This window comes from Bacillus rossius, chromosome 1 (genome assembly GCF_032445375.1).
Source record: "Bacillus rossius redtenbacheri isolate Brsri chromosome 1, Brsri_v3, whole genome shotgun sequence".
Taxonomy (NCBI): domain Eukaryota; kingdom Metazoa; phylum Arthropoda; class Insecta; order Phasmatodea; family Bacillidae; genus Bacillus; species Bacillus rossius.
This window is the reverse complement of record NC_086330.1, coordinates 240,230,042-240,249,110: the sequence shown is the minus strand read 5'-3', so window position 1 is coordinate 240,249,110 and position 19,069 is coordinate 240,230,042. Positions and strand designations below refer to the sequence as shown.

General features: G+C 33.4%; 1 protein-coding gene across 3 annotated transcripts in view; it reads left to right on the top strand.

Moving 5' to 3' along the window:
• LOC134527406 (protein regulator of cytokinesis 1-like) overlaps positions 1-15,541 on the top strand; it is a 165,303-nt gene extending 149,762 nt beyond the window's left edge. For all 3 annotated transcript variants that reach the window (XM_063360069.1, XM_063360071.1, XM_063360072.1), the window contains exon 13: positions 2,591-15,541. In XM_063360069.1, the coding sequence (XP_063216139.1) occupies positions 2,591-2,824 (234 nt within the window). In that variant the 3' untranslated portion in view covers positions 2,825-15,541. The remainder of the gene's footprint in view (positions 1-2,590) is intronic.
• Positions 15,542-19,069: the final 3,528 nt, after the last annotated feature.

The following is a 19,069-nucleotide window of genomic DNA, read 5'->3' as shown; positions in this document are numbered from 1 at the left end:
AATGTCACGTAATGTAGACTGTTGGATTTGTTTAACTCAGAATATTTGAAATTGCAGTTTCGGCTATGTGAGTAATTAAAAATATTATATGATACTAATTATGTACGCTAAATAATAAATATGTATTTTTCGTCTGACCTTTCATACATATTTGACATATGAGACACTAAATACACCTCAAAAAGACAATATATGGCATTATATGACAGAATTCCGCCTAATCCGAATTTTCGCTAATCCGAACAGGGTTCGGTCCTAATTAGTTCGGATTAGCGGGATTCTACTGTAATTTGTTATTAGTAGTGGTCGGGTTTGTAGCAAATTACCATTTAGTGAGTTTAAAATTCTGAATGGGTTTCCATTTCCAGCCTCTGATGTATATTGAACTAGGACCGTGCTTTGACAAGGAGAGGGATGTTTATAAAACTGGTGGTCGACAAGTTTTGATTTTCCCCTTTCTTCCTGCTTGGGTGCAGCGAGTAAAACCACCCCTCTTCAGTCTGTTATGGTTTTCCAGTATAGAGTTTCTCTACACAGAGCTACCAACCATTACGGATTTTCCGTAATAACTACGGATTTAACACAGAATTAAGAAATTACGGAACATCTATGGTTTATTACGGAAACGAGGCTTTGTGCTGCATGGTAACGGGAAAAATTCCGTTTCTGGTGTGCTGTTTCGTGAACACAGTTGGAATACATCACGTGGTTAAGCAAATAACGGAACTAGTAAGTGTGCGCATGTACTGTCGAAATAAGTAGATTAATTCTCGTGTTTTGAAATAATAATGGGATGGTATTACGTACGTTGTACGATACAACTAGTACATATTCTCGGACTTTTCGTTTGTTGGCTACTTACATCACAATAATTTTTGTATGGTACTTTGGCTAACCTGTGTTGTTTTAATTTCTTTCTTGAAAGCCATTTTGTTCATCAAGTACAGACAACACATGATATGGTATTTTCTCTGTGCTGAATAAAGAATTTGAACGTTTTGGAATTTCTTGGAAAAATTGTGTAGTGTGACAGTGCCAATATTTACTATGATTGGTACAAACAAAAGTGTGGTAGCATTTGTTAAAGAAAAACATCCAGCTATTGTGCAAGGCTGCTCATGTCACCTCATTCATCTAGTTGTTAAAAAAAAGCCAGTGCACAGCTAACATTTAGCATTGAGACATTTTTGGTTAACATTTTCTATTACTTGGAAAAAAGTTTAAAACACCAGAATCATCTGAAAGTGTATCAAGAGGTTTGTGGGGCAAAGTCACACAAAATCTTGAAATATGTTAGCACACGTTGGCTCTCTCTCCTAGATTTAGTTGGCAGAGTGCTGGAACAATGGGAGGCACTACAGTTATTATTTTGTAGTGATCCTGAAAATAAAGAGCCTTCAACTTCACAGTATGAAAATGTAAAATCTCTCATGCAGGATCCACTTAAGAAACTTTACTGCTGTTTTCTGAGCAGTTCACTTCCTGTTTTCAACCAAGTAAATTTATTTCTCCAACAGGAGCATCCTGTGATTCATGTATTACAGAGAAAATTAGTTGGTTTATTGACAGATTTGTTTGTTTGCTTTATCGAACCTTCATCATTACATGAGAGAGTCACTTCGGTCACTGAAGTAGATTTTCAGAAGCGAAAAAATCAAAAACCTGATTCTGATATGATTATAGGTGCCAAAGCAAGAGCCTATATTAAAGAAATACCAGAAGATGATTCATGCATACAGAAGTTTTATTCTAGTGTCAGATTATTCTATGAAACAGCAAAGAAGTTTCCCCTTGATGACTTCTTGAAACATGGCAGAGGTTGTTATCACACTGAGGAAGAGAACATCTTACTCATCAATTGATTATTTAGTTACCAGATTTCCTAATTTTATTTCAGAAAATGAGCATGACAGCCTTGAACAATAATTTGCACTTTATCAATGTGATGATTTCTCTGAAGACATTTTGAGCAGTTCCAGAATTGATGACATTGGTGGAGGATTGCAGCTATGAAGAATGACAGCGTCAATTTTAAGTACAGAACAATCAGTTTTGTCTGTTCCCCATAGTAATTCTGCTACTGAACAAATTTTTGACTGAGTTTCGGCCCTCATTAAGCACAAAAACCGTAGGTTCCCTTCTCATCCAAAAAATAAAAGGTTAATCAAGTGGAGAATTTGGTATCGACGAAATATTTTCAGAACAGCTGAGGAAAGCCAAGCAAGCCATAAGAAAGTTGTGAAAAAGTTTAACTTTGATTACTTTGAATTGAAGATTCAAAATTTCCAGTAAAATTATTGAAATTTCTTACATATTCAGATGATTATATTGTTCGAATAGTTTTTTTTTTTTTTTTTTCCATTTATTAATTTACATTTTATCCTCATACATAGGCCTATATTTTTGATTTTTTTTTTTTTTGTATATTATTGTCCTTGTTTCATAATTCCCCAGGAAAAATTTATCGTGCATGATTTACGGTTACTTTTTTCATATAATTGTCGTAACTGATAGGTGTGATTTAAGGTTGGCAGCTCTGTGTTTATTGTTGAAACCACTGATTGTTTCTGAATTGCATCCTTCTCCACAGGGTCAGCTAGAACTACTCAATACAGAATCAGAGTGTCGCAGTTCTGTGAAACCAGGGGCTAAAAGTGAGACTCCGTTGAAGCCGTCACGGCGAGCGCTGACCCCAAGGAATTTTGAAACCCCGAGGGTGGCGGCAGCCAGACTCCAGACTCCCGCCATGAAGACTCCTCAGGGCAGAGCGCCTGCACCCCCGCGGCTCACGACGCCTCGCGTCAAGATGCCATTCCTTATCTGAGTGTCACCTGACTGCCCAAATGTAAATAATGTACAGCTTTTTTTACACGATTTTGTTATTTATCTTCTTCTGTTCAGCAAATGTATCTTCTAGTGTTTGCACTTGTAATATTATTTGTATGTTTGTTCATATGTTGTAGATAGGAATAACTAATGTTAATTTTAATTCTCGCCACTGTATTTTGTATTTGGCTTCATTAGTGTTATGCGGTATTACAAGATATTACAAAATAATCCTGCAGATATCATAAATTTGCTTTAAAAAAAAAAAAAGATTTAATTACTCCTGAAGGAACAGTCAGGCAAGTTTAAAATACATACAAAGTAAATCCTTAAATGGCTCAAAATCACTAAGGTGGAAAATTTGCTTTCCCAAGAAATTAATTACTGAGATCGTTACTTTATTGAGTTAATGAACATATCTGTGCATTAACAATATACTTAATAACTGAGTTATATTTTCGAGGATTTTAATATATTTACATGGAAAGGCATTACAGGAACATGTCCTAATCTACGATATTAGAAACTTATCTTCATGAAGTCACATAAAACGCTATACAGCCGCTCCTCGAAATAATGCTGTTAGATTTGTGTGGTTATGAGTACCAATAAATTACTGCATTATTTCAAGTAAAAACTATTTTCAGCTACATGAATTTTTATTTCATTGCATAAACAATGGCAACTGCATTTGTCTAAAATTAAACATAATGCAATGAATAATACTAATGCAAATGAAAGTTAATACCCATTCCTTAATAGCTATTTGCTTCCTTCATTGCCTATTTACGTGAACCCAATTAAAATGACAAAGTAACCTCAAACTTTTTACATTAACCGCATGTTTATTTAATATCATTTCGTGAACATTTCCGGACATGATGACACGTTCTCAAACTGATGATTTTGTTTTCAAAATGGATTCTCTGGCAAATTGCCACATTCCCGAATTTATGAACAATTGATGTACGCTTTATGAATAATGACTTGAAAGGTACTTACCAATGAATGATAATTTAATTAGCGCGAAACACACACTCAGCCAGTTATGTTATTGTTTGCTCCCACTATTGGAGTCAGTCACCTTGTGGGTGTGTTGACTTTAAATTATTTTCGGGCAATTACATCTGTGTTCTCAGAAATGACGCAAGCATTTCCGGACAAACTATTTTAGCAAATTTATATTTAAAATTAGATTTTTTTTAAATGATACTAGCAAAATCTATTTTTTTAGGCATAAAATTCTTGATACTAGTAATATAAACAATTGAATATTATAAATTTGATTTTGATATGACTAAATGAAGATAGTTTTTAATTTTTTACGTTAGGACGTGTTCTCATAATGACTTTCCATGTAAATATACTAAAATTGTTGAAAATTTGATTAAATTTTGAAGTATATTGTGTGATATATAGATAAAATGAATTCATTTCTTGGCAAAGCAAATTTTACACCTTAGTAAATTTGAGCCATTTAAGGATTTACTTTGTATGTACTTTAAACTTGCCTGACTGTTAGTCTTCTATACTTCAACTAGTGGTTTAGATGTAAATGCTGCATACCTAATACCCATAAACAAACATATGGTAGCCATCAACTTACAAATGAAAATGTTCATCAATCATTTCTAAGTTAATTTAGGACTAATTTTTAATAATTTTTTTTATTTTAAATGTGGAAATGGTTTTAATTGTTTGTTTTACTAACTAGTTATACGTACTAACTTTTAAAGGTTCACTTCTCAAAACTAATTGTTCTTAAAAAAAAATTCTACAGTCATTCAATTTTAAGTTGACATGAATACATTATAAACTGGCACAAAGATTGACTGGTTGTTGTTGTTTTTTATTATTATTATTATTTAATTTAATGAAGCAGTAATATTTTTTATTGATTAGGGTGGTTATGGTTAAAATATATATCTGAGAAATGGACAAAAGTACTACCATAAAAGTGTACAAAAATATGGTTGCAATATAGCAAAATGTATCTCAAGTATGTAATACAATTTTTATATTAGTTTGACTGGTTTGTTTTAGTTTTAAATGATGACAGATATAAGAAAATATTAACTAAACTTGCGAGCCATAATAATCGACATTCATTGGGCGATATGTTTTTGTATTTAACGAAAAATGTGACATAATGAGAATTTTTTTTAACCCATGAGGATTTATTTACTTGTAAAATTGATTCTATTTTCAAGTGCAATTATAAGTATTACTAATTAATGTGAAAATGAGTGTAAAATCACGGTAGCGGACTAACTTTTCTTGTGTCATCTATTGGGACAGGGTCATTCCATATGAAATCAACCAGAGGCCTTAACCTTTACACCTTAGATTTTCATGTTTTTTGTATATTGGCAATATCAACTAAATACATCATAAATTTATTTTTTCTAAAAAAAAAATTTTGAGTTTTTTTTTTTTTTTAATTTTTAATTTTTGAAAATTGCAAAAATAGCCAATTTTAGCAATGTTTTGGATCACTCAAATACTTGTAGGTTTCCAACTAATGGTGCTAGAAGGCTGTTTGACAGCTCATTTTATAGGTCATTGAATGGGCTTCAATTTGATATGTAACATGACCAACTTCGGGGAAAAAAATAATTTTTATTTGTTTTCAAAATTTTTAATATTGAATTTCTAAAAAAAAACACCATTTTCGATTTTTTTTTTTTTTTTTTTTTTAAGTATGTTATTCGTACATATATTGGTTAGATTTGTGCCAAATTTCAAGGTGGAGAATAAATGGGATCATGAGTAAATAAAAATGAGAAGTTTAGTAGATGCTTAAGGGGGCATGTTAGATAAAATAAATGCTTTAAGTGTCAGTTGGACGTTATTGGTTTTTGGAAGACAACATTGAAAAACTGCAAAACAACAATCCTACATAATGTTATTTGCCAACTTTATTAGCAGACGTCCTAAAAAGACAATTCTCGAGCATTGTTTCTTCCGCAGCAATTAAATGTTCGAAATTACCAAGGCAGAAGTTTTGGCTTCAAGTAACCTTCAGTTTTTAATTCAGCAAGATCACGTGCTTTGTATTATCATATTGATCAAATGTTTAATCAAAGAACACTGGATGAATGTAAGGTAAGATTTGTTATCCGTTTTTTTATAATTTGCAAAAAAAATTTAGTCTACAACAATAAAATTTGATGTAAAATTATGCTACTCTTCCTTGCTACAACTATTTCTTAAGGCGGCATGGTATCTAAACCAGAGCTAAATGCATTAATTGCCCATTCAATGACCTTTAAAATGAGCTGTCAAACAGCCTTCTAGCACCATTAGTTGGAAACCTACAAGTATTTGAATGATCCAAAACATTGCTAAAATTGGCTATTTTTGCAATTTTCAAAAATTTATACAAAAAAAATTACTCAAAATTTTTTTTTTAGAAAAAATAGATTTATAATGTATTTAGTTGATATTACCAATATACAAAAAATCATATAAATCTGAAACATGAAGTTTCTAAATTAATTTTTCATTGGTTGATTTGATATGGAATGACTCGACAGTGTAATAAACACTAGCATCTGCATCACCATGTGACGAAGCTTGCTTCAGTATGCCTCTAACAACTTTTTAAACCTTGGTTTTTTGAAAGTTGGGTGTGCTATAAGTCATTGCTAGAGGCTGGAAAAATTACCGTATAAACCCACGTACCACCCGCACCCTTATTTTTAGAATGCCATGGTGGGAAAAAATGTTTTTATTGCAAATCTGCATGGAAAAAAATAATTTAGTCATGATTTCTTTTCCTTTCAAACAGTAAAAAATCGTAAAGAATTACCAAAAAAAGTACTATGCTACTTATTACAGCCTCGGCATTTGTATTAAAAGTACAGAAGGCAGGCAACTGCTATGTGGCAACATCGCGCGAGTAGAACGTGGCATCGACGCGCGCGATCAAGAACAACACGCCGTGTATGCGCGTGACCTTGCCCAGCTCCCAGCTGTTTACAGTTACAATCTTCCGCGTCCATTATCGTGCGCCGGGCAATGACCTCGTTCAAACAAATAAACGATAAAGCATGCGAGTCCTAGCCACGCATAAAAAAAAAACTATTTTTATTACATGCATAATAAAAAAACCTTGTGCCTAAATGTGGCATATTCTACAGCTTCCGCAGCTTTAACACATGCCTCTGAAATGCTATTAATTTCTCATCGTAGCTTGTCGGTAAACGCTGGCAGATTGTAGTACGCCGCCTCATGGACAGACCCTTTCTTACCATGAACCTACGCATCCAGTTCCTACTTGCTTTAAAGCCTTCACCCACGCCAAGTTCACGAGCAATTTGCAGTGCCTTTAGCGAACACATTTCCGTGCTTACAGCGAACCCAAATTGCAGTCTGTCCTGTATGTAGTCGTAGAGTTTTTCCTCTATCTCCAGAATCTTTGCTACCGCACCACGGAACGCACGTCTATCGCCACTGGCCGAAAGATGTTTGTCTTTACTTTTCCTCCAATCCCTCACACATGATTCGTCGACATCATATCTGTATTTTCGCCCAGCAGCACGGTTACCGATTTCTTCCGTTTCACTGATTACGTATTTTTAATTTTTCCACAACACTGTGAAAGAACGCAACTTTTTACGATTCATTACAATACTTGCAGCCAACACACGTGTAAAACCACTGGGTACTTTGCAAATGAGGATAGGACAGTGCGTGGTAGCGCGCGTTTGTAACCAGTGAAGCTGCAGCGTGACAACGCTGTGAGAAATGTGACCTTGACTGTCTGCCGCTTCCTTCCCCTCCTTTCCCCCTACCCCTCTTGCTATCGCAGCAACCTCCAGTCGCGCCTGTGTTATTTCATCACCGTGCAAAAATGGCCCAAGACCCACGTAACACCCGCACCCTACTTTTTCAAACCTGATTTTTTTTTAAAAAGGTGCGGTTGGTACGTGGGTTTATACGGTAGCATGAATATTTTTTTTTTTTAACTGTATAATCTATTATCATAAAATTATCATTTTTATGCTACTTAAAAAAAATTGTTAATGCCTGTCTAAATTAAAAATTCTAATATTTATTTTACTAAATAAAATTACCTGTGTAATATACTACCAAAAATGACAGTAATTCACACCAGATTGATTGGTTTGGAATTATATTTTGTTATCTTGGATACATCACAGAGACATGGCAATGTAAGAATGCATGGTCACGTAAACTAGAGAAAGAATAATGACCAATCACTACATTGGTCAAGGTAACATTTGAAGGAACACCTATTATGTGCAGTACTGCTGTGGTGTACTTACCACTAGCGCTAAAGCAAAATGTAATATAGTACAACCTCTTTTGTTTTCATATTATTAGCCATCCACACAAGAGAAAATCTACGGCAAATATGGTAGACATGTTTTTGTGTATTAAGCTGAAGTGCAGAGAAGTCTTAAATGAAAAACATACATTAAAAATATTTCATTATACATGCACATGTGTCCCAGAAAAACTGCAAAATACAAATATAAAATGAATCAGGTCACTGAAATCTACAAGATTGGTTTTTCTTCTACTTCTTCTAAATGTGAAACAGTACCTACTTGTTAAATGTGTAGCAGTTACATAACATTTTTAACATATATAGCAGTGGGGAAAAGGCATTTATTTCAAAATTTAGCTGGGGAAAATAATATAATTCAAAGAGTAAATAAAAAATAGCATAGATAGCAACTAATTATTCCTGCCCACTCACTGCATGCATCTCTATCTTAGCAAAATGTATAGATGCACCACTAGCATTTGTGCACACACATTGGTTCTGATGTCAGAAATGAGCTGTATAAACGTTCTCTTTCTTTTTTGATGTAAATTATTTTAATTTAACAGTTAGCATTGTATTTACTCCATTTATGAAGAAAAAACAAGTTTTTAAGAAAATATTTATTTCAGCTACAAATAATTTTTCATCGTTAATGGAAGAAACTTGTTTGTAGTATTGTAGTATCTGTATATTTACTTATTGAAAGCCCTTTGAAAGTGTTCACATTATATTCATTAACATTGCTGTGAAATATTGACTATGATTTCAAGTGCTTTGTATCAAAAAATTCATACTATGCTGTCTGAAAAATTACACAATTTGAAAACTACGGTGGAACTTTGTTAAAAGTTAGCCCACTTTAACTTTAATCTCTGGGTAACCAGTTCCAATTTAGACTAACAGATAAAAAGATGAAAAATGCCTTTCATACAATTAGGCCTGTGTGAATATTCAAATTTTCAAATATCAAAATGAATAGTTTATTATTTGTATTCAATTCAATTTCAAATACTAACACTTTGAAAAAACAAATATTTTGTAATTTATGAATATGGCTATGTGGAATCTTGAAAGCATGGAAAAATTTGGGATTACAGATGATTTTCTCATCTGGTGGGGGCAAAATTTCCACAGGATGTAAGTAATATTTTGGGTTATTTATGTGAAGTTTTTTGCTACATCTATCCATGTAAATTTAAAAAGACTAATATAGTAAAGCCGGATTTAAGACAGTAATTGGGAACCATTACTAACACCCACATAATCAGCTAAAGTATTTTACAGAGAAGAGAGAGTGGCACTATAAAAAAAATTCTGAACATTTGGATTAGGGATTTATATTACATTTTTGGCTTGTCCTGGCCAATCAAAACTGAACTAATAGCGTCATCTAATTTAGAGTTCTATTAGGAATACTTGCAATAAAATACTTCAATATAAAATTAAAATTCACTAATTTAAAAAACAATATAATTACAAAAATGCTCCCCTATTGGCTATTAAGTAATCGTAAAAATTCCAAAGACATTGAAAGTAAAAAAATGAAATAAATATTGCTAAAATTAATGCACAGATGCAAAACTCAGAATTTCAAATAGTAATTTGGAATAAGACATTAAAATATAAAGTTAACAATTTTGATAGATTAATTAATTTAAAGAATTTAAAGAAGAATACTCCTTATACCACTAAATCAAACAAATATTTTTTACCACTGCTTAAAACTATATTTAGGTTTAGAAGTTCCAATAACTCCCTTCTTTTTATATTTAAGTAATTTGATAAATTGATGCACAATACTTCAAAAATTAAAATAACTACAAAACTTGTCAAAAATTAAAACAATAACAATTTTTGTACATTGCATTTTTTAAATGTTTTTTACTGTACTTTTTATTTTTATATTTGTAGTTTGCTCATGAACAAATAAATTTTTCAGAAAAATGTTGAATGTTTTAAATGCAGTTTTTTTTTTTTTTATTAACTCTTATCAATATATGTAGGACTGTTGTATGTAATACATTTAGTGCCTCAGCATGAATTGTTGATGCAGATGACCAATGTTATTGTGCTTTATATGCACGTATTATTTCATGTTTTAATTTTTAATGTCGATAGACAAAATCCACTACACCTATCCCTCACTTAGCACGACTAATTTGTTCCTAAAAATTCTTGTGTTGTTCGAAATCGCATATTCTGAAGCATTAGTTTCCATTAATAGCCAGGCTTATTTATTTAATGTGTTCCAAAATTGTGTAGGAAAATATATTTTACATAATATAAATGCGTTGAATAACAACTATAAATATGTCACACCATTTATCTTTATATGCTTCCTATCACACTTTGCATGACATATATGACACAGCGTAACGGGAGATACGTGGTTATGTACATTATTGTCAGTCGACTGGCTGACTTGCCCGCCCGGGCGTGACCTTCAACTTCCATCGCGTACCTTTCCAAACCATCCTTTACTGACAGTGAAACCTATATTACTGTCTGGATAGTTACATTTTAATTTTTCAAAAATTAAAGTGCTTATTCGCGTATCACCACCTGGTTCACACCATTCATGTCAGTCCAATGATTATTTTTTTCATTGCAACATTCATTTGAAAACCTTTTCCACGTGAATCATCTGTTAATTTCTGTTCCTGTATCTAATGTCAAATATATTCCCGCTAGTACAACCAACAGCATCAGACTTATGTATATAAACTATTTGTAAGAACCCTTATTTCGTACGATTATGTGCACAGTTGACTTGCTTAAAACTAAAGTGCGACCAACATAAGCATGTCCTTCATGACTATCTGCGTGCCGTAATACTTCTAGTTTTGTCTCACATACTTGAACACGATGCATTATAAGTGATCAAGCACATGCAGTTACCGGCAGATGAATGTGCAGCCGTTGCTTTTGTTTGAGTGAATTACCTACTATGGGTTCTGCGAATATTTGAAATTTCCGAATTCAAGTTCGAATTTTTTGATATTTGATTCGTCAATTCGAATCAAATTCATTTTACAATAATTTGACTTGCAAAATCTGGCCCGGATACGCTAATATAAGACAAAGCCCCAACCCCCACTCCCCTCCCCATGTTTAAAAGAAATGTTAATGGACGATTATATCTTCCACTTACAAAAATTATACAGCGAAACCCCTTCTTTATGTTACCGTTATTTACGTTTTCCTGTTATTTGAACCATTTTACTTCTGTCCAGTTTTAACCTCATTTGATGTAATGCAATAAATTCCCGTTGTTTACAACGTGCCTATTGCTTTATGCAGTTTACGCCGTTCGTTTTGATAAAACTGCTTACTTAATTAATCCTATTACAAAGTAATCTGATGTGTAAATCGTGTTTTAAAGACTTTTTAAAAGTTATAAACTTCATCTTTAACGTCTCGGGAGTCTCTTTATACCGCTTATAAAAACGTAAGCAGTGCCAGTTTGGTTGTATTGATTCCTGTATTCCCGTATAGAGCGCACGCACGTAGTCGAAGATTTATATCGATAGCTCTCAGACTGCATGCACGCGCGCGCTCTGTCAGGAACCGAGTTAACCCGCAAGATCGTTGTGCGTAAAGTTACAAATCGCGTTCTTGTTGTATCTTTTTTTTTTTTACGTTGAATAAAATGGTTTTATGGCATCACTCATTAAATTAAATTTTTTGGCGTGCTTTCACAACGTCTACTTTTTAAATAAACGTACTTTCCATGAATAGGTGTTGTTTTTATGAATTTCTTCTTTTTTTTTCCCCCCCATAATAGTAGCACCCACGGTCTCACCGCTAATTTTCAAACTTGATTTTAGAATAAAATGTGCGATGCTTAAGCGATAAAAACGGTAAATGTGTTATTTTTCTTTTGTACAACTTCCTTATGCTGTGATATTTTTATTAATATTTTTATCCTTGAAAGTCAAACATGCTAAATATGGTAAGCTGTGATACTTTTTATGGTCTTTCCTTTATTTACACTTTCCTGCTTTTTAAACTTTTTTACTTTGACCCCATGAAAAGTGGAAATAAGTTTTACTGTAAATAATGTGCGTAGCCATGTTACACTTTATAAAATAACCAACTAAAACTGTCAAATGTTCAAACACACTAATGATTGCCAGTCTGTAAATTTACAAAATACAGTAATTAGTGTGATTTTATGTTAGTGCTACAGACATATAATTTTTAATTTTTGAGAATCTGGTTGTGCTTCTTCAATATAGTCTCACTTTAATTTTAGTTACTTGATTTAAACTGTGAATTATGTGACAAGTTTTTCAAAGGTGGTATGTTAAAATTTTTTAATGATCTATGTTATTTTAATAAATATTCTCAAATTCGACTCGAAAAAAATTCTAAACTCGTGAATTAAGTGAAATAAGTTTTACTGTAAATAATGTGCGTAGCCATGTTACACTTTATAAAATATCCAACTAAAACTGTCAAACGTTCAAACACACTAATGATTGCCAGTCTGTAAATTTACAGTAGAATCCCACCGATACGACCCCCCTATAATGCGTCCATTCCGTTTATACGATAGTTTTTTGAGAAACCGTGAAAAATTTGAGCAGAGAAAGTTGAAAATTTGAGTAAAATCGGCTGAAAAACAAGTCTGTTACACTTTGTTGGCGCTATGTGTTCACGTTTATCTTGGCAAGCGCTGTACTGTAAGCAGGCAGGCAGGCATACAAAAGATGGCTAAAAATAGATACCACCCCTCTAGACTGTCCACACTAGCCAATACCGGTAAACTGCGCGCATCACCTGATAGCATCTACGCCCGCGTCTATTGCCGTCCCGGTCCCGTGCCTTTGTCTTGCGACTGGTTAGTGTGATCTTGCTCACTTGTGGATACGCTACTCTCGCTTGTTGATTCGGATTTCTCTTGGTTTTTATTAGTGATTATTGACGACTTATTAGACACTGTTTCTTGGATGCCGATTTGGTTACACTACTGGTTTGGTTTTGTGAATAATTGTTGACACACACATTTGTTTTTGGATTTTGATTTGGTAACATTGTTGGCTTGATTCTATGAATTTCAAGTGTGCATGAGAGATAAGATAAAGAAGGTGAAGAGGGTGAGAGCTGCCCGCCAATATATTTGTGGGAGGGGGAGACCGAGATAAAAGAGAGTGAGCCCTGCAGCAAGCGGAAGTGGTCAAGGTCGACATTTACCGTCACACTCTCGCTAGCTAACGATGCTGCTGGTCGCCAGCCTCCCTCACACACACACACACACACACACACACGCATCCGTATAAAAGATGTATTTTAAAGTATAAATCTAATATTTATTCGGAAATTACCACTTATTTAATTAACGGAAATACCAAGTTGTCTGACGTGTAAATTTTCTTTTAAAGACTTTTTAAACGTTATTATCTTTATCTGATCGTCTGCGTCGCCGCAGTGTACCAGTGTAGATATCTTTTCCGTATAAAATAATGTATTTTAAAGTAGAAATTTAATATTTATTCGGACATTACCTCTTACTTATTTAATTAACAAAAATACGAAGTTGTCTGACGTTTAAATTTTCTTTTAAAGACATTTTTAAAAGTTATTTACTCTTTCTGATCGTCTGTGTCGCCGCAGTGTACCGCTTTGTAAACATGTAGCCAGCGCTAGTTGGCATCATTCTTGTTTGGTTATGTTGTTTCCCATAAAGAGCGCGCGCACGTAGTCGAATATCGATATCTCGCCGATTGCATGCATTGCGTGCTCTTTGTCAGGTGCCGCACTCTTTCGTGGCAAGTTACGCGTTAGTTCACGTCACAGATTCAAGTGGCTTGCGTTCGCGTCACAGTTTGGTTTTTCTATTTAAAGTTGAAAGGTTTTTGTTTAATGAATTATTAATATAAATTGTTTGGCGTGCTCTTGTATACTCCACCTTTTTTTAAATAAACGTACTTTCCATGAACAGGTTTTATTTTTATGAATGACTTTACCTAACAATTTTTTTTTCTCCGCATAATCGTCGCACCCCTACTTTTCAAACTTGATTCCACTTGCTAACAAACTGGTCAAATTGCAAGGAATTTAGATTACTACCACCATCGGACATAACTCCCACTGAAATTCCTAACTTAGAAAAAAAAATGACTTCAAGTGCCCAATCACACATGCACTTGTTTCATTTTTCAGTTTATGGAGCTCTACGTATTTAGAGTAGAAATCCACAATTGGGCAGGGTGCCATAAATTTTAATAAAATTTTCTTATAACTTATTTTTATATCACAGGGTTATGTTTATATACATACTATTCGTGGGAAAGTATTGCATTCAATGTTAGAAATTTGTTTACCCAGTATTTGTCACACTTTGGGCCAACTAGATTCACTGTGGCTCGGGTTCTTTTTTTTTTTTTCTTAAACTATTTTCTCATTCGTCGAGCAGAAATCCTCTATCTGGTCCTTCTCATTTCTGCTTCTCGATCCTCTGGCATCCAGCACTTTACTAGCGTACATTTAGGTCTACCACTATCCAAGTGTCATGGCAAAACTCTGTTTTCCTTCCTTTCTTTTCATCAATTATATTACGTTGTGTACTTTTTCTATCAATATCCTCATGTTCAGAACTCCAGTTCAGTCCGTTTCCACATCTAACGTGTCGTGATCGTGGGAAGGGGTTGTGGGTTTGACCTGAAGCCCTGGCCAACTCAAATTTATGAGCACGCCATATTCTTGGAGGTCCGCTGTTAGACGTGACTTGTAAAACACTTTGTTGTTCACCTTTTGTTATTCCTGTCAATGCTTATATTGTACGGGCTAGCTCCGTAGCTAGAGCCTGTGAACAACTGTTCTTGAGGGCTTTGAACCACAACGGCCATCCACACCATCCTTGCTGTGGCTGTCTTAAGTTGCACGGGTAGGTAGCACTTATGGGAGGAAACTCCACGTGATCACAATGTAACTCTTCCTGCCTTTTATTAAAACAAACTGCATCAGTACCATCCAGAGAGAACTATACACAGTTTCGGCACTTCCGTTAGTCCAAGTGTTTTTTAAAGTTCCTCTTCGTATATTTTGGAGAGAACAATAGTTACAAACTTATACCAACTTCTGTGTGTTGTTTGGACTCTTAGCACATTTCTTGGGACTTCAAAAAGTGTATGAACAGTGATTTTTTATTAACAGGGTTTTTATCAATTGTAATTCGCCATGGGTTGTTGTAACTAAAAATTACTAATGCAATGTGCTGAGTGACAGTGTTATATGCTGTTAGGATTTTTTCAATTTGTCTAAATGTCTTGTTAGCATAATTTTGAAATGTTTAATGTAACAACCAACTTTCATAGATATTCTTTATGAGCAAATATTTCTAAAAAGGATAAGTGTAAATATTTTTAGAAATTTTATTATGTACATTTTTAATAAAGAACTAAAACAAATCTGTTTACTTAGTTTTTCTTTGGTAATGCAGTCAGTGGACACCCAAGATATTGATGAGATAATGCTCCTTTATTAGCAGGTATCTGGAAGGTGACATCTCTACATCCAACATCAGTTTTGTTGCACATGTATTGTAGACACACTTATAAGTTAAACATTTTAATTTAACATTATGGACAGTGTGGTAAACCAAAAAAAAAATTATTCTTCTGCGATGTGGTGACCAGCAAACAGGATCCAGCCGTCACACTACGTGTGGGCCAGTGACTGCGTGACCAACTTTCTGGCCCGTGTGTGAGACTACTTTTTGGTAAAATGCAAGGGCGAGCTATGACTGTTCAGCAGCGAACAAGAAAATGATTTAGAAGTTTCTATTTGCTGTAAAGTAGAAACTATTTAGAACCATGTTTTTGAATTCAGTATATTTACTCACATTTGAGGCTTCTGAATAGCGACAAGTAACAAATGGAAAGTATTGAATCTGTACTAATGATCATTTCCGAAAGAAAATTATTGTACTCATAAAAATACTTAAAGAAATGTATCAATACCTTGATTTGATACTTCCATTTAATAATTAATAGTGAAACAAGCAATAAATTAAGAAATATTTTTATTACAAATTTCAGTTACAAACTAAAAAAAAATCATGAAACATGAAATGTAAAGGTAAACAAATCCTGAAAGATGTGTGTGTGTGTAAACTAAGTGGATTGTGAATTAGTAAGTTATATCATCCTATTCAGTATACAGGTGGGCTGCATTAGCATAATTTATGCATTTTATTTATTTATTTATTATGCTGAGAGATAGTGTTTATCAATTTGCTGTAACATTGATAGAATTTTAAATACCAAAACGTAAATTTGGTGGACTATTATGACTTGTTATTGAAACTGAAATGAGATTAAATAACTGAAATTTCAGATGTAACTTGTCAGTAATCTATTTACCTGCATGTCATTAAGATTCTGCTGCTTTTTGTCTACTCTGACAAAAAAATATTTTATGTGTAAACGCTAATGGGAGAAGTAATTTTGTGAATGGAACAGAAGTTGTATCAATGGAACTGTGAACCACGGTGCCGAAGTCGTCAAGATGGTAGACCCACGTGTAGCATTATAAACCAGTATGTAGTCAGTCACTTTCTAGAGGACATGCAAAATGTATTGGTGTGCCAAAAAAACTATGATGGTGAAACTACCCCAAAATAAATTGGGTTAACTAAAATTATCGCACTTAAAAGTAATTACTAGTTTTAAAATACATAAGTAAACAGGCATTACAATGATTATAACACACATTCTCCTTGCAAAATCCCAATAGACTTAGCACAGTGGTGGAGCGTGTGCTTGTGAAGCGTAAGGGTGCAGTTCATGTTTTTTTTTTTTTTAATTTCTCTCTCATTGCCTAGTTCATGGTTAATCTATTTGGAAATGAAATCTTATATTGTTGCTTATTTTAAGACATCTTTGTTCTTCCAGTTAAAACTGAAATTAATGTAATAAAATAATTTTGAAGTCTAAAAATAGACACAAATATAAGTCGAAAGTGCTGTCAGTGATATAATTCTTAAGATAACTTTTAATTTTTGCATAATCAAAAATTCTCAAGAATTTTTTTTTGACGTGACGTCTAATAAATCGATGAACGTGGGCTGCACACACGAAAAAGTGTCCCGTAACACACATTGTCCCACTCGATTCGAACAACCATTGATTTGAATTTTCAATCATGTTTCGTCGTTTGAATTATTAATATTATGTAATTTAACGATTGTCCACCGATTTTCAGCACAATCCGTACGGTTATTTAAAAGTAATGTTGAATTTTCAAATACGTTTTTGTACTAACAATGGTGTTTTACAGTTCCACATAATAATTCAAATTACACCCGGGATCTTTTGCACAATGTCTTAAAAAATATTGTAACACCTAAATAAGTTTGGTGTATTTGGGATGCGTATTTGTTATAAAATCGTATTATAAAAACGAAATAATATTATTCCCCTACGGTGCTGCCATCTATGGTGACGGAAGCGAACCGAACGAACCACGCAAACTACCTGCGTCCACTGCAACCATGCACTCGTTAATACATATTTTCCTTTGTTTATCGCGAGGGGTGTTATTATTAATGAAATATAAATAAATTTTCGTGCCTGGGGCCACAATTGCATATCATTTTGAGCACTGGAAGACATGAAAACGTAAAATATTCTCGACGAATTTTAATCTCGGCCCCACCACACCACGAGCATCTGAGTTGGAGATTAAAGCCGAAATTCTTTCTTTAACTTACTAATACTTATTTTATTAACTGCAAGGGCATTTTTATTAAATTCTACGTTTAATTTCACGACGAACAAACTTCGTCGTTAAATGTGTGATTGCGAAAAAGCGTAAAACATTCTCGACGACCTTGAAGTTAAATAGCAAACATGTATAAAAGTTATAGTTAAAATAATCTCTTCGTTAAAGTAATATACATATTTGAATTAATAAGTGCAAATAAAAGTAAATTTATCAATTAAATTGTAGATTTCATTTCACTCCTTTGTATCCATACAAAATAGTGAAAATTCAATAAAAATGATTCAATTTTATTCATAAAAGTATGCAATCATTTCATCAATGTTTTGTTATGACGTCACGTTAAACTATCGTCCATAAACCGACTTTACAGACAACCAATTTTTTTAAAGGTTCCTGTAGCTACAGTTCGGTTCAGTGTTTTGCATTATTGAGAAAAAAAATTATTTTCTTTATTATAGTGAAAACGTGACAAACTCAACATTTTTAAATGCGAAGAAGTGGAAATGATGCAAATATTTTGTGCTGAGAGGTAAAACAAGTTTTAAGAATTACTTAAATGCTTTATATGTTTCATAGTTTTGGTTTTCTTCTTTGCTGTGTTTAAAAACTATTCTGTGTACAGAAATGTTATATCAAAAAAAATTTGGTTTTTTCCCTGTTGCTGCGTGTCCTTTCACCAGTTGATGATTGTCACAGAGCGTTTAATTACACTTACTTAGCTGCTAAGAGTACGTAAGATTTATTGTATTTATTTAGTGTATAAATATTCCTGCAGTAGGTACTGCACAGCATTATGTAGTAAATTACAATGTGAAGTGGTACATTTTGGGAGTTTTTGATGTTAAATGTCTTTAGGCATGTTCAGAATGAAATTTCAGATAGGAATGGATATGCAGTGATCTGTGCACACACCATTCCACGGGAGTTCCTTGTGTTTCTGGTATTTCTACAAGCTGGAGTTGTTCATAGCCAACTGCATGGACAGCATTATCTTGTATGTATTCTCATATCTGAATATCAAGGTATTATCAAAAAAAAATACTTTCTGACAGTAAAACTATCCTGGAATACATTTCACAAACTTTTAACTGTCACGAAAAGAAATTGCAACCATATAATTACGTTGAAATCCTGGGATTTTACCATAAATAGGGATAACTCTAAATTCTCATTGTTTCATTTCAGTTAGTGTTTAAATGCATGGATCCTATTTTGAGT